Raw genomic sequence first — 15336 nt, 5'->3', positions numbered from 1 at the left:
GGGAACTTCGGTTGCCGGTGGATCTGATAGCAGGCACCCACCTTACGAAGAGTTGCCTGAAAATGTGTCAGAGTTCGTGAAAGTGTTATCTAAAAGGATGGATAATATTCACCATCAAGTGCGTTCAACCTTGAAAACGTCTGCTGATTCGATGAAGCTATGTTATGATAAGAGATCTACTGAAGTCAGCTTTGTACCAGGAGACAAGGTGTGGTTGTATAATCCCAGGAAGACCAAAGGGAAGTCTCCTAAGTTGTCTTCTCCATGAGAAGGCCCATATGATATAGTGGATCGTCTCTCAGACGTGACTTTCCGAATAAAATGTGGTCTGTGAGGTAAGCCAAAAGTAGTGCATGCCAACAGGCTTTGGCATTATCACGGTCCAGGACATTTCAGTTGGAACAGAATGAACAATGGAACAAATGACACTGCTGAAGACGTGTCACATGAAAAAGCCACTGTCGAAGAATAAACTCTACTCGGTTTTGAGAAGAGAAACAGTGAAGCCCTTGATGAAGTTACTACCACTGATGTGACTGTTACCGATGATAGGACATTTCCTGATGAAGCAGATGAACCCCACATGAAGCAGAAGCCAAAGAGATGGAGACCAGTTCGAAACAAGATACGCCCCGTAAAATTAAGAGAATTTGTTGAATTTTGATTTTGTGTTTGTAAATTCTGTACATTTAATTAAGTTATTGTTAATTGTTTATTGGTTTAATGTAAGTGGCTATTGTTCGGGACAAACAATACTAAGGAAGTGGCAGTGTTACGACAGCGGTAGTCACGTGACTCTGCTAACACGTCATGATATTCTAGAAGGATCGGGGAACATCATGAATAATCCAGTATGTGCTAGGCGCCCTCTCTTCCTGTATATAAGTGTGCCGAATAATGTGAGACAAATTAATCGGAATTGAATTGCAGACAGGCAGAGATAAAGACAGACAATTGAGTCAAGCACGGTAGTGACAGTAAGTAAGTGCGTGAATCATTGTGAATTATAGTGTGTGTTTAAATGACTGTGGAAATTAAGTGTATTGCAAAGTTGAATTGAGAAAGAATAAACTAGTTTTATTTAAGAAAGGACTTGTATCTCTGAAGTTCCTTGGGAAGAATTTATACCAGGAAATTAACAAACGAACACATAGGCATAACAGTGTCCTCCTTGTGTAAAATACAATAATTCATCCTTTAATGTATTTAATTCACTTTGAAATTTGCTAATGTTTTCCATTTGTACTTCTTGCCACCGTTGTTGACTTTCCTGCAACTGTTGGAGACTTTCTTCCTGTTTCCTTTCTTGTTCCAGTTGCCACTGCTATAATCTCTCTTCTTGTTTCTTTTCACGTACTTCTTGTTTCTTTTCTTTTTCCTCCAACAACTGCTGTAATTTCTCTTCTTGTTTATTTTCTTTCTCCTCCAACCACTGCTGTAGTCTCTCTTCTTGTTTCTTTTCTTTTTCCTCCAATAACTACTGTAATCTCTTTTGTTTATTTTGCTGTTCGAGCTGCCATTGCTGCAGGTTTTCTTGCTACTGCTGTAATCTCTATTCTTGTTTCTTTTGCTGTTCTTGTACTGCTGCCATCAAATCTGCTAAGCTGTAGTTTGATTTACCACTTCTCGTTTCCATATTCTTTTTCTTTTTTTTCAATCCCACTTCTGACACCAATTTGTTACGTCTGTGTTCGTTTGTTAGTTTTTCGTAGAAATTCTTTCCGAGAAACTTCAGTGATACAAGTCCTTTCTTAAATAAAACTAGTGTATTATTTCTCAATTCAACTTTGCAATATATTTAATTTCCACAGTCACATTAACTTAAAGTCACGCTATAATTCACAACAAACGATTCACGCACTTCACTACTGCGCTTGACTCAAATGTCTGTCTTTATCTCTTCAATCTGCAATTATTCATCAAATCATTGTCTGGCGCACTTATATAAAAGAATAGAGGGGCCAAGCAAATACTGGATTATTCATGATGTTCCCCGATCTTTCTAGAACTCATAACGTGTTACCAGTGTCACGTGACTTCTGCTTCGTAAAACTTTCATGCCATGCAACTGCCTAGTAGAGCAGAGAAGGTGCCAATTTTCTATTTAGCCTACCATACAGAGAAAATGTGCATTGTGAAAGCAGTTTTAGCATTTTTCAAGAGAATGGTCCTGATCTTTGAAGAGATCCGTTTGCCTTTTTTGAGGAATCAAAGACTTGCTGATGAAATTTGATCCATAAGTTAATCTTTTTTTATCCATCATTTCTGCTCATTTTATGTAGTTTACTTTACTTTCAATTAAATCTATTAAAATGGAATAGTCCTTTCCACCTCTATGACCAGTAATTCTTCTATTTTACTTAACAAAAATAATGTCTCATTTTCTTGTTTTGAGCTTCAACTCTGTGTCTTGTCTCTTATTTCACCTTCAATTAAATCACTAGACCTCTCTTTTCACATATTAGATCCATAAACATCTCGTTTTTCTGGAGACCAGGTGGTTGTGTGGAGGTTTATCTTTGAATTACCACAAACTTATGGATGAAGCTTAAGGTGTTTCTGAACTCAGTAATGTCATAAATGTTGTCCTGTTTAAGTTTTTATGTTTTCATGAAGAACAGTGAAGGATCCTGTCTTCAAAATGTTGCATCTTTGGCTCATCATTATTTAAGAAAAATCACTGTTCCAGTATCCTTCCTTGGATAGAACTTTAACATATTTTTACGACAGCGGGGGGTCACGTGACTAGTATTCTAGAAGATTTGCGATAAACGCTAGTGTGTTACGACAGCGGAAGTCAAGTGATGCTGGTAGCAAGTGTTGAGAGCCTAGAAAATTCTAGAAGAGGCGGTATTATCGTATATAAGTGCGCTAGACAGAGAGAGACAAACAGAGAAGGGGAAAGAGTGGGGAACCAAGGACAGGAGTTACAGTCGGTGGGAACCAAGGATAGCAGATACAGAGATCGGAACGATAGTTGCTGACAGGCGGAGATAGAGACGGACAATTGAGTCAAGCACGGTAGAAAGTGAGTGAATTGTTGTGAACTATAGTGTGTGTAACTGTGAAAATTAAGTGTATTGCAAAGTTGTATTGAGGAAGAATAAACAAGTTTTATTTAAGAAAGAAGTTGTATTGCAGAAAAATCAACAAACAAACATACAGAGATGTAACAATATAGTACTGAAGCTATAAGTCTTTTCATAGTCACATTGCACTACTTTATGTATCAAATGGTCCATTGTAAACAAAGTATACAGGGGATGAACATGTCAGCTATGGTATCACAGCTTGAAAATTCACCAACATTTCACTGCATTAGACTATAAGTCATTCATATAAAGTGTGATTAATCAATCCTTCATATTTTAACTAACAAATATTGATTTCCAATTCATAAAATTTTTACATTTTTAAACTAATAAATTAAGTAATGAATCTTTAAGTGATTTTCATGCAGGTGCATGTCTTGCATCATTACTTCTCCAAATCAAGTCAGGAAATTACTTTCAATTCTAAATACTGTATATAAATAAAAATGAAACATTACAGAAAATTTCTTTCTGAGTTTCTCCAATTCTCGATCTTCCTTTTCTTTCTTTTTCTGATCCCTTTTCCTTTGCTTATCCTCTTCTCTCTTATATTTCATCTCTTCTCTTCGATTGCCATATATAGGTCCATTCCATTCCTCACTGAGCAACACAATATAAAACAATTTGAAATTAAGATAAGATGTATCATTCTAGACATGTTGGAAAAAATATAAAAAAGAATTATAAAAAAGTCATAGTAGTGTTACTTTATCCAAACACTGCTGTTGGATTAAACACCTTGTTATATAAACAACTCCTAAACTGGTACACAAAATTTCAGATAAAAATAACTTAGTAATAACACAAAAAGAAAGTGTTAAACTAAATAAATTAAACTGAATTACTAGTAAACAAATCTTTGTTTAAACTTACTTTATTAGTGTGTAAACTGGCATTTCTTCATATACATCTTCATCAGGCTGCTATCAAAATGAAGTTAAACAAATAGATTTTCTCCAGTATATTAACATTAATTATTTTTATTAGAATAAAAATCTAGCTTTTGAAGATTGAAAATTTCTCACCTTTCAATTTCTGTAAAAATAAATTTCTTTACATGAAACTTTACACAAGTTTCTGTACTTCACTGCTATAGAAAAACTTGTTTCTTCCAACTAATTATGTAGTGCTGAGATTAGTTATCACTTACTTAATAATACTTCTTTTTAAAAAAGCATAACTTGTCATGAGGCAGTAAAAGTTTAATTAAGATGTAGCTATAGTATATAGTGTTAGCTGTGATTAAGTAATTTGTTTTGTACGTTTGCCTTATCACAATCATATTACTATGACAGGTGCAAAAAAGTTGAAATATATAACAATGTAAAAATGTGTAACAAGAATTAATTTCACAAGAGAAAAAACAATAGGCTATTTCCTTAATAAAACGAAAAGTAACCAGTATCACACAAAAAGTGAAAAATAACAGTACTTACTTCTAGTGAATCCTTGTAAAGTTCCTCTGTGTGGGATATAAAATATCATGTTGGCAAATGAAGCAGAATGACACTAAAATTTGTTTAAACATCAGAGTTTATAAAAATAAACAAATTTACAAATATAAATTTACAATCAATACTGGCTTAGAATTTAAAACGAAACTGAATTCTCCCTAATCTAATACATAAGTGGTACAAATAAAATTAAATTTTTCAACTGACTGAAATTCTTAAGCTTAACCCAAACACAACTAACTTATGAAAGAGGTGAAGCTATATTTTGTGGGTTCTTTTAAATAACTTGGCAAAAACAATGTTATAATAATGAATTAACATATTTCTTCATTAACTGAATGAAATTTGTTACAGACCAAGTTTAGTTATACACCTAACTTCAAATAACATTTAACAGAACTTCCAAAAACTAACATATGCCTAACTAAAAAAAATAAAAAAATCTTAATTACACACACAGAATATCAATCATAGTTTCACTAACCTCAATCTCAAACTGACACTAAATTAACTTAATCACTGATTATTCATTCACTTCTTATAAATTCATTGTTTCACTGATTCTTGTATATGTCCCATACTCTTATTTCTACATACTATTAGGAATTTTTAGATCATAATGTTAACTAAATTTCTAGATGTTGCATCATGTGCCCTCAAGCAAACAAATTCTAAATGAAAATATAGCTTACAATACTGACCCCCCTCCTGGATTGTGAAGTCCCTTGAATAATCCTGATACATATGTAAAGCAGTACACTAAACTATCTATTTATCAAGTCTGTTTGGTGGATTTCTTTTCAGAGGGTTATGGTAGACAAATGGTATAGCCTCACTTACTGTCCTGTCTCTCTAGCAGGGCTGTCCTTAGGGTGAGGCCTCTGAGGCAACCACCTCAGGCCCTGTGCCTCAGTAGCTGAGTTCATTGTATACTTCTAGTACCCAAACTTGAGAACCTAATCTTGAGTACTTGCCTCCCTACAAAGGTGGTCAAGTGAATCTTATAGCAGTTCCATTCTTCAAGATCCTCTGAAAGTAGTCTCAACAAGAACCATGGACTTCTTGTCTGGATACTCAGTTGGCCGTTCACTCACTGATATACTTCCAAATATTATCACAGTGCATGACCTTTGACTTGAACTGGCTGTCCTCCTGGATTCTATAAGCTACATCATTAATTGATTTCAGTAAAATATATGGTCCTTCTCAACACCTACTTAATTTTGGAATTCATCCTTTCTTGTGATGAGAATTGTTCAGCCATACAATATATCTTGATGAAATCCATTCTTATCAGTATAAATAATATAGTGATTTTTCATTTTATCACAAGATTATCTAAGTCTTTCCCAGGTAAAGTGTGACTAGATGTAGATTTATTCCTAATAACTCCTGGTATTAATATTTCACTCCTTGGTGGTACAATGACTATCCTCCCTGTTGTTACTGGTATTTCAACTTTTGGTGTAGTAACTGCCAGGTTCAGTACAAGAATCCTCTGGTCATCAACTGTGATGCTATTTGAAGCTAGCCTAACCTCCCATCCATATCTCCACATAAAGTCAATTCCCAATATACACTCTCTTCCTTAATGTCAATTATAATGAACTTCTTACCTCTTTTGTGGCAAGTGCAAAATTCTCATCTGAGCTTTGCTCCATAAAGCCAGCTAATACCTGTTGTTATTCTTTCTTATGTCTAGTTAACTATTTGTTGTTGTTTTTATATGGTGGAAGGACACATCCTCAGAGTATTGTCTCTTTGGTTAGTTGATTCCTTACAGTCTTAGATTTAATGTCCACATTTCCAACAGTTATAACAGTTCCTTTTTTTGAGATCCACTGGAAGGAGTTTTCATTCCATATAAGCTTTAATCTACAGAATATTTTGGTATGTTCTTTCAAGCTACATTTGAAACACCTCTTTTCTTGTGGTTTATTTCCTCCATTCTGTGTAACTAATTTTTCTTGTTCTTCTAGACTATCATCAGGGGAAGATTATGTTTCAGTATTACTCATATTCATTACACAGATAGAAGAAAGACAAACTAGCATCAAGACAAAAAGTGGAAGACTTTCAAAATATTGTCCACTATATTTAAGCTTCATAAGTAGATGGTATACTCACCAGTGTATTTGTAAAAGTGTTTCTCTATTAGGCAGTTACTGCCAATCTCATATCAAATCAATATGAATACTTTGCCTACACTATCTATTAAAGAATAGTTTGATAGTTGTTATGACTCTCAGATGGAAAGTTACTTAAGGTTGATAAAGCTAGTTCTTTTAAAAGGGGCAGAAATGTGAATAACTTATTGTTCACTACTACACCTGTTTATTCTAGAAAGTATTTGAAACTCACACTGATTTATCTTCCATGGTACCTTCGCATCATAGCCCATTGGTTTCTTGAATGGGCAATATTATTGGCTTAGCCAGCTAAGTTCTGGAACATTATTTAGTACTAGGGTAGTTGAAGAAAGTCCTGCAGATGATATAGCAGCAGTGGTAAGTGTAAAACAAATGGTTTCTCATACTCCATATTTATGGTAAAGGGTGTTTTAGTTTGGAATTCCTAGGCAGATGCAGAAAGAGGTGTTGCTGGTTAGATCTTTACAATAATCAATTCATTTTCCAAATGTTTTACTCTGTCACAGAAGTTATTTTCTATCTCAATGATCTTGTAGTTATAATGTTTCTGTACTTCTTCAAATCCTTGTTCACACTCATATATTATAAAGCAACAGACTGACATTCTACTTATGTCTTAACACAGTTCCTGTCCTGAACTCTATCCTTAACACAGTTCTTGTCCTGACAGATTTCTCCTTAAGAAATAAATAAGGTTTTTTTCAAACATTTTCTTCTCCCCTCTGACCTATTAATTTTTTATAGATGAATTAAGGAGATTAATTTGATTTATATGACTTTGCATATTGCATCATGTGGCTCACCTTTTATGAAAGTCTTTCACATTTTTGAGTATAACCCTCCTTTGATGTATTTCATTACTTACAGAAACAAATTAAAATACTGTTTTTGATACTTTTAACAATTTTTTTATGTTGACTAGATTACAAAATATATATTAACTACTAACTATTGTTACATTGTAGCACCTTATTATTTAAAAAAATATTCTGCTATTAAATATTTTTCCAGGTTTATAACATTAAATTGTACTATAATTAACACTGAATCTTTCATGGACTTTGTCTGCATGGAATCATGTGGTGAATGCCTCAGCACATTATCCATATCACAAAGTTCCAGACAGATGTAGATCATTAAACATTAATACTAGGACTACCTACTCTGCTAAAACATATAAACTACAACTGAATATTATAATCTGTATGTAACAATTTTCTATAGGTGTGTTTCTTACTTAATGAAGGAATCTTTTTAAAACCAGTATCACTTGGAACAGGAGGCAGAGGTGCATATCTTGGCCTAGCAGGGGGTGGTTGGCTGGGAATTGGTGGGGGATGCATGTCAGTATCATTAGATTCCTGTTCTTCTGTATATTCTGGACTATCGAATAAAAATGTTGAACCAAAATATACTTTTTGGCTCTTGTTTTCTAAATTACACTATTAAAATTATATCAACATAATATTATACTCTAAACATCCTGGCAAAATGAGGATTTGATCATTTAATAATTAATTTGAATATTAATGTAACAGTTTTTTAACATAACTTTGAATTACCCTTTTTCCACTTCACATGTGATTAGACAGTGTACAAAACATGTAGAATAAAATAAAAAGTTTGGTAAACCACAGTAAAAAAACCCAATGAAACCCATCCCAAGTATTAAGGTTTTACTGTTTTTTAAAGCGATTATCTGTTCAATAAAGAAGAGCATCCACTGGTGTCCAAAAATTAAAAATTAAGTGTGAAATTTTGTTTGGATATATTTATTTCATTTCTTTTTGATATTGACTTTACACAAGAAGAGTATCATTTTATCTTTTCTATGACTATGCTAGGATTTAATTACTTTCTTTATTTGGTTTTGCATTTGTTCTTAAACATAGATAGAATCCTGGAAACACTATGCTGATGCCAAAGGCAATATTGAATTGTTATTTTAACTTAAAGGGTTTTACATACAAATGATTATTATTAACTCTGATGAAAAGTAAGAAAACTAATACTATACAGATCAAAACTAAAAAGTAACTTAAAAATCCGTGAAGTTAGTCTTTTAAAATAAACAACAAACAGATGATTAAGTATGAAAATAAAAAAGCCTATAATGATTTCAATGCACTTGATCACCAGTTGATACTCTTGATGTTAACATTTTTGGCAATATTCCCAATAATATCTCTTGAGCATCAGATCTTAGGAGGTTTAGATTAGTTCTAAACACACACTTCACTAATAACATTCATAACTGTAAGAAATAATTTTTAAAAATTTGACATTTTTTATATCAGACTTCTGCATATATTAATATCACTACCAAGAATTCTCTGGACATGAAATTGGTTAGCAGTAAGCAAATTTATTTAGTAGATGCAGCAATCAGTGGTTAATTAGAAATAAGAAAATAAAACTCTCCTAATATTAAACAATATTAACTTGTTTTGCTATAGTTTTTTGTAATTATATTTTAATATTGAACATAAATTTACTTTGACTCTCATTACAAATAGTTTTTCACAAGGCTTAGTTTGATCTGGATGTGCAATTGGTCTATATATAGTCTTGTTTAGATTTGGACTTGACCTGGATGTACAACTGATCTTTAGTTTTGTTTAAATTTGGACTCTGAATGATACTTCCTTATCAAATGTATCCCACAAGTAATGTTGTATGTGATTAAAAACAATATCTCCCAAAGAAGTGCATAGTAATACAAAAATCTTTCCATTATGGACTACATAGAAAACAATGTTTTTCTTTTAACAGAAGAATAAAATCATCCAAAAACTTAATGAAATGTGAAAAGACGAGAGGACTTTGTGAAAAACAAAAAACAATATATGTTCAAAGATTCAAATAATCTTAACAATTTACAATTAAAACTAAATAACTTAATCAATCATTTGAACTCTTATTCTTACATAGTCAATTCTGACTTTCTGTCATTGACAGTAGTATCATCATACAGTTCTTCTATGTCAGTTTCATTGTCAGGTAAGGATGGCAGCTTTTTCCTTGTGACTGCAGGAACTGGTTCTGGATGTGAACTAGAAGAATGTGATAATTCTAATGTTGGAATGCAAGGTGGAAGTCTTTTGCGTTTCTGAAGAACTTCTGCAAAACAAAAGACGTTTGTGAATAATAATATATCTTTGCAGAAGCAAGACTACACTTTTACACATCTACAAAACTTTAAAATATTCCAGAGGATTTTTTTCAACTGCACAATTATATTTTAACTTCTTCATTTTTTAATACATGATGGTTTATTGCACCTCATATATATATACAGGCCTAGTAACAAATGATCCAAAAATGAAGAATATTCTAGTAAATACATTTATTTATCAACTCTGGAATAGAATTTTATAATCTTAAATGTTTTTCTATTAATATTTATCCACTTGAACTTACTATATAAGTGAATTTTCAACTGCACAAATATTTTTACAGGTGCACAATTTGTGATATACTGCACACTAGGAAAATCCCTGAAATATTCAGAGTATATAAGAAAAAATAAAATAAACTTTGGTAATCAAACCTGAAGTAGTACTTTCATTAACTAAATTTAACAGTTTATGTTACATCTTTAGAATCTATATAATAATTAAAAACTGCAAAACTTCTTATTAAGTTTTTATTTAAAAAAATGCAATGCATCACATAAATTTTCTTATTTTTCTAAAACAAATTCCCTAACATCTAAAGATTTTTCTCCAATAAATAATCACTCACTAACCTTGTACAGACTTTTGAGCTGGTAACGGAAGAGACCTTGATGGAAGAGGGGGTGGACTTTCTCTGTTTTTGATTGTCTGTCTATACATTACAGGAAGTTGAACATTGGGAGGTTTCGGTAATTTCAATGGTGGATTGCCAAGTTTTTCTAAAGAAGGAAGTTCCTTTTTTTGGTAATGGAAATGTGATTTGCATACATATTTTTCTGAATTAGTTAAAGTACATGGATCACAATGTATATCGTAAACATTGCTTGTTTTATTCTTTTCCATAGTACTTCCATTCTGTTTTTTAAATGGTTTCACTGTAAAAGAGACGAGGGGTAATGTAGGGTTAACTTGAAATTTGAGATCAAGTTCTTGATTAACAACTTTAGCAAAATCATTTGCTTTTTTTTGTTTATCCATTTCTTCAGTGAGTTCCAAAGTAATACTCTCTGTTGACTGTGTGGTTACTGAATCAGTACTTTTAACTGTACAAGTGGTGTTAGCAATCTTATTATCTCTGGTTCCAACTGATGAAGATGACAATGACTTTACATGCTTAACAAAACGTGAAGCTTTAGTCCCTGCACACATCTTTTGCTTGTTTGAAGCTCCTGGACTAAGTTCCAAACCTGAGTCACTAGACATTGATGAGGTTGAACCATTTGGGGTTGTTGTTACGTATGTCTTCGTACTCAGAAACGAGTTTTCAGAATTTATGGGACCAGTTGAAACTGCGTTTTCTATTAATTTTTGTGGTTGACTTGACGTATATACGTAATTTGATGGACTAAATTTTTTCGTGTCAGAACTGGCTTTGCTCTCTAAATTCTGAACAGATTTCTGAGCTGACAAAAGCCCCATCACAGGACTGTTCGTCCTGGAGAACAATGCTTTCAATTCTTGTACTTTGGCCTGAGGTGATGAATCTACCATTTCTGCACAAATATGCTCTTCTTGGTTAAACAAGCCCTGGAATAAAGAAAGACATTATTCAAAATACTTGAGTCTTCACCGATTTATTACTTTAATTACTTAGAAAATATAATGAAAACATATGTTGCTAAATTAGATGTCTCATTCTGTATTTACTCATTAGAAAAAAATAAGTATATATAACTGTTTATGTATAACACAAGTCATATTGTTTTAATCCAAAATATTATAACTTTTATTTTAATGAGTTATGCTTTTTTTCTCTTGTTGAATACAGAAAATTAAAAACTGTCATCTTCCAGTGAACAAGGGTTAACACAACTTTGATATCTCAACATACATTCAAAATTCAAAACTCAAATCATGTCAATTTTTATATTTCTTATCAAATTGAAATGTGAAAATGCATATCCAGTAATATATCTATACTTTAATGAGTTTTCATGCAATGAAGGAGATACATGAACATTAGTTGTGGACAATGACTATATGTGGATTCTTACTCTGAGTGATAAGTCTATTAATGGTACTTACAAGCAAGACTTGTTTTCAGCTAACAAATCCAGCCTCTCTAATATGGCTATAATATTACTAATTTAATATACGATGGGAAGTGAAATGAACAGACATTCCTAGTTTCATAGTTTTATGTACAATATATGGAAAGTTCTTTGAATATGCAATGCTATGATAGTCCTATGAGATTTTCTAAAACTCATGCACATTTTGCTTTGTTTTTTAGTCTTATGGATTTTTATATATCGACAAAATTATTAAATTTCCAAGGTTTCTGTTTCTTCTACTGTAAAAATGTAAATTACATTAGTTCAACCTAGAGATTAAATGATAACTGATTTACAATAGATTTTTATCAGAAAATTACTTTGAAACATACAATTGATTCACAGATCTGTAAATAATGAGTGCTTGTTGTTTTTTCCATTTTTTTTTTTTTTTTGGAAAGCTGATAAAATGTATTTAGACCTGTAATGTAGAGAAAGTCATGTCAATAGTTAAACATGTGTATCTAAAGATCATGGCTGAAAATTCTGTAACTAAATAATAAATCAAACAAGAAGAAAAAAGAATATTTCTGATTACTTTAAATTCGGAATTTTTTCATTACATCAATAACTAAAATTCTATTTATAGAGAAATGGACTTTATTTTGTCATTTTGGTCATTCTTAAATTTAAAACATGGTGATTTATATATCTACTGACCACAAAAGACTGGTACGATTTATTGCTGATTTCAATTATTTTTTTGATGGTTAATTTTCATTTGTATATTGGTCTTACTGCAGAATTCTTGATGGACTTATACTTAATCAATAGAACCCACTGTTATACTAGTTCTTATTGAAACCCAGTGCTGTACTGGCTTTTATTGGAACCCACATGGTATACTTGTTCTGATCTGTTGGTATTTATTGGAATAGACATGGTGCTTTGTTCTGTTGTGTTGGTTCTTGGAGGAGTCAACTGGATAGTTGTTTTTTGCTAGAAGTTTGAACCCCCACATTTAGCAACGAGATCTAAACCCCTGTTAATGTTCATTATTATGCACACAAGTCAACATGTATTGGCAATTTTACTGTCAATCTTGGAAATGTCAGCAAATTTTTTATCAGTTAAATTCTTCAGCTTTTTTCTTTCTCTTTTATCAACCACATACTTCATCAAATATTACTTTAAAAAAAAAACACTATCTTAATAGAAATGTAATTCAGTTGTTTCAATGTTTGTATTTTTTTATAAACAATCATTAAACATGGGAAACAAAAAACCTTCAAAACTTTAAGGACGATGGTCAAGAAAAACATGGTGGTACATTGCACTGAGAATTGTTCAGGTTGACTTAACTTTCTAACAGTATTTTTAACACATGAAACAGTGCACAAGCCACAGTTATCACAGTGCTTGTTAGAATGGGACTTTAGCTGCTTGAAATTAACATAATATTTATATGTTTGCTTTTTCATTACAAATACAACAAAATATACAATACATGTTCAACCATAAATGTGCACGTCTTAAATTGCTTTAACTGAAAGTTGTAAATAAAATTATAACTAGCACTCTGCTTAGCCTTAGGTGTAGCACACAGAATTTGTAAACATTTGCATTAAAATTAATAGCTAAACAACAACAACTACTTGCATGAATTGTAACATCTTGACCTGCACACGAACGTAATCATCACTTATTTTCTTAACTCCTGGAAGATCTCCGAGTTTTTATTTTATTTTTATTTTGGTCCCCAGGCTGCATACCACTACTGATGCTGATGCTTTGTTTGTTTGTAGTTAAGCACAAAGCCGTACAATGGGTTATTTGTGCTCTGTCCACCACGGGTATCGAAACCTGGTTTCTAGCCGTATAAGTCCCCAGACGTATCACTCCACTGGTAGGGTGATGCTTATGCATCACTGGTGATTCTTGGGCTAACTTTTACCTAGTGGCGCCCTTCTCTTCTCCATTTAGCAATCCCAAATTTAGTAGTTAAAAACTAGAGGAAAGGCAGCCAGTAAACACCACCCACTGCCAATTTCTGAGCTACTCTTTTTACCTACGAATAGTGGGATTGTCTGTCAGATTATAACACCCCACAGCTGAAAGGGCGAGCACTTTCGGTGACAGGGATTTGAACCCACGACCCAAAGATTGTGAGTCACGCTCTCAAACCATCAAGCCATTTGAGTGTCAGCAAAAACCAATGAGGAGAGTCCTTTAATCAGAAGATGTGTTTCTTCAGTGTTGGATCTGTTGACTATAAGGTTGGCGATTCAGACACCTCTTCTGATGTTATCATTTTAGTTGGTCAATTTTTTGTTTAGGGCGGGTCTTTTTTTTTTCCTTTGTCTTCTGTTAGGTATCTGCTTGTTTGTTAATTTCCGATATAAATTCTTTCTGAGGAACTTCAGTGATACAAATCCTTTCTTAATTAAACCAGTTTATTTTTTTCCTTGATACAACTTTGTAATACACAGAATTTCCAATCATTATGTTAAACTTAACTACTTTTATAATACACTCTATAAATCACAGTGATTCACACACTTTACTTACAGTGCCTACTGTTCGCTTGACTCAGTTATCTATATCTCCAATCTATCTGCCTCTTTTTCTCGCCTGGCTTATATACTAAAAAAGAGGGCACCTCGAACAAACTCGGACCTTTCCGATAATTCATGATCCTTCGAGAAACTCCAGCGTCACGCGACTTACGCTGTCGTAACGCTTCTTTGTTGTTGATTTCGTTGATGTTACGTTGTACGAGTCCACACACTTCTGTTTTAATGCAGCAGGCTAGCTTATGGCCTGGATTCTATTTTGTTGTTGTTTTTGTAAGTCATTCAATTCTTTGTACTTTGTATTTACAAAGAACTCAACGCGGAAAATGTGACAAGGGTCCATTGGAAACAAAATATATATATAAAGATGAAATGTGTGTGTTTGTTTGCACCCTAATTCCTCCAAGCCTATTGGGCCAATTTCAACGAACATTTGTATGTAAACATTGTGAACTATGGGGAATGCTCTAAGGGATTCAAAATTGAACTTAATCCTATTCCAATTTTGTAAAGCCTGTTGGTTAAGTACTCCTAGTCTATTGAGTCAATCTCAAATAATCTTGGCAGGTTGACGCTTTAGACAATGTTGAATATTCTAAGGGGATTCAAGATCAAAGTATGAAAGTTGCTGGTTTTTTAAACAGTCATGGTTTTCTGATGGTCAGTGAGATGTAGGGTGTTCAAGGATGGGATCATCTTAAAATCTTCATTTGTTGGTAGATGGAAAGCAAAATGCAAATGTTGTTTATGAAGAAGCTTTGTTATAATTTTTGAATTTTGAGACAAAGTTTATGTTCAACTTATTACTTTGAAATATATGATTGCTGTTAAACTTAGATTGCTTTAATTAAGTTTAAACATTCCCCCGTCAGAGTTAACGGGTATTTCAGCTGTAAC

General features: G+C 32.6%; 1 protein-coding gene across 2 annotated transcripts in view; it reads right to left on the bottom strand.

Moving 5' to 3' along the window:
- LOC106468075 (FYN-binding protein-like) overlaps positions 1–15336 on the bottom strand; it is a 40944-nt gene that overhangs the window by 19598 nt on the left and 6010 nt on the right. For both annotated transcript variants that reach the window (XM_022396377.1, XM_013928475.2), the window contains 6 exons: positions 10445–11399; positions 9624–9816; positions 7934–8079; positions 4529–4554; positions 3966–4015; positions 3551–3692 (listed from right to left, as the gene is read on the bottom strand). In XM_022396377.1, coding sequence (XP_022252085.1) covers positions 3551–3692; positions 3966–4015; positions 4529–4554; positions 7934–8079; positions 9624–9816; positions 10445–11363 — 1476 coding nt within the window. In that variant the 5' untranslated portion in view covers positions 11364–11399. The remainder of the gene's footprint in view (positions 1–3550; positions 3693–3965; positions 4016–4528; positions 4555–7933; positions 8080–9623; positions 9817–10444; positions 11400–15336) is intronic.

The sequence above is a fragment of the Limulus polyphemus genome, unplaced genomic scaffold, assembly GCF_000517525.1.
Source record: "Limulus polyphemus unplaced genomic scaffold, Limulus_polyphemus-2.1.2 Scaffold2860, whole genome shotgun sequence".
Taxonomy (NCBI): domain Eukaryota; kingdom Metazoa; phylum Arthropoda; class Merostomata; order Xiphosura; family Limulidae; genus Limulus; species Limulus polyphemus.
The sequence above is the reverse complement of the archived record's forward strand: the minus strand, read 5'-3'. Positions and strand labels throughout refer to the sequence as shown.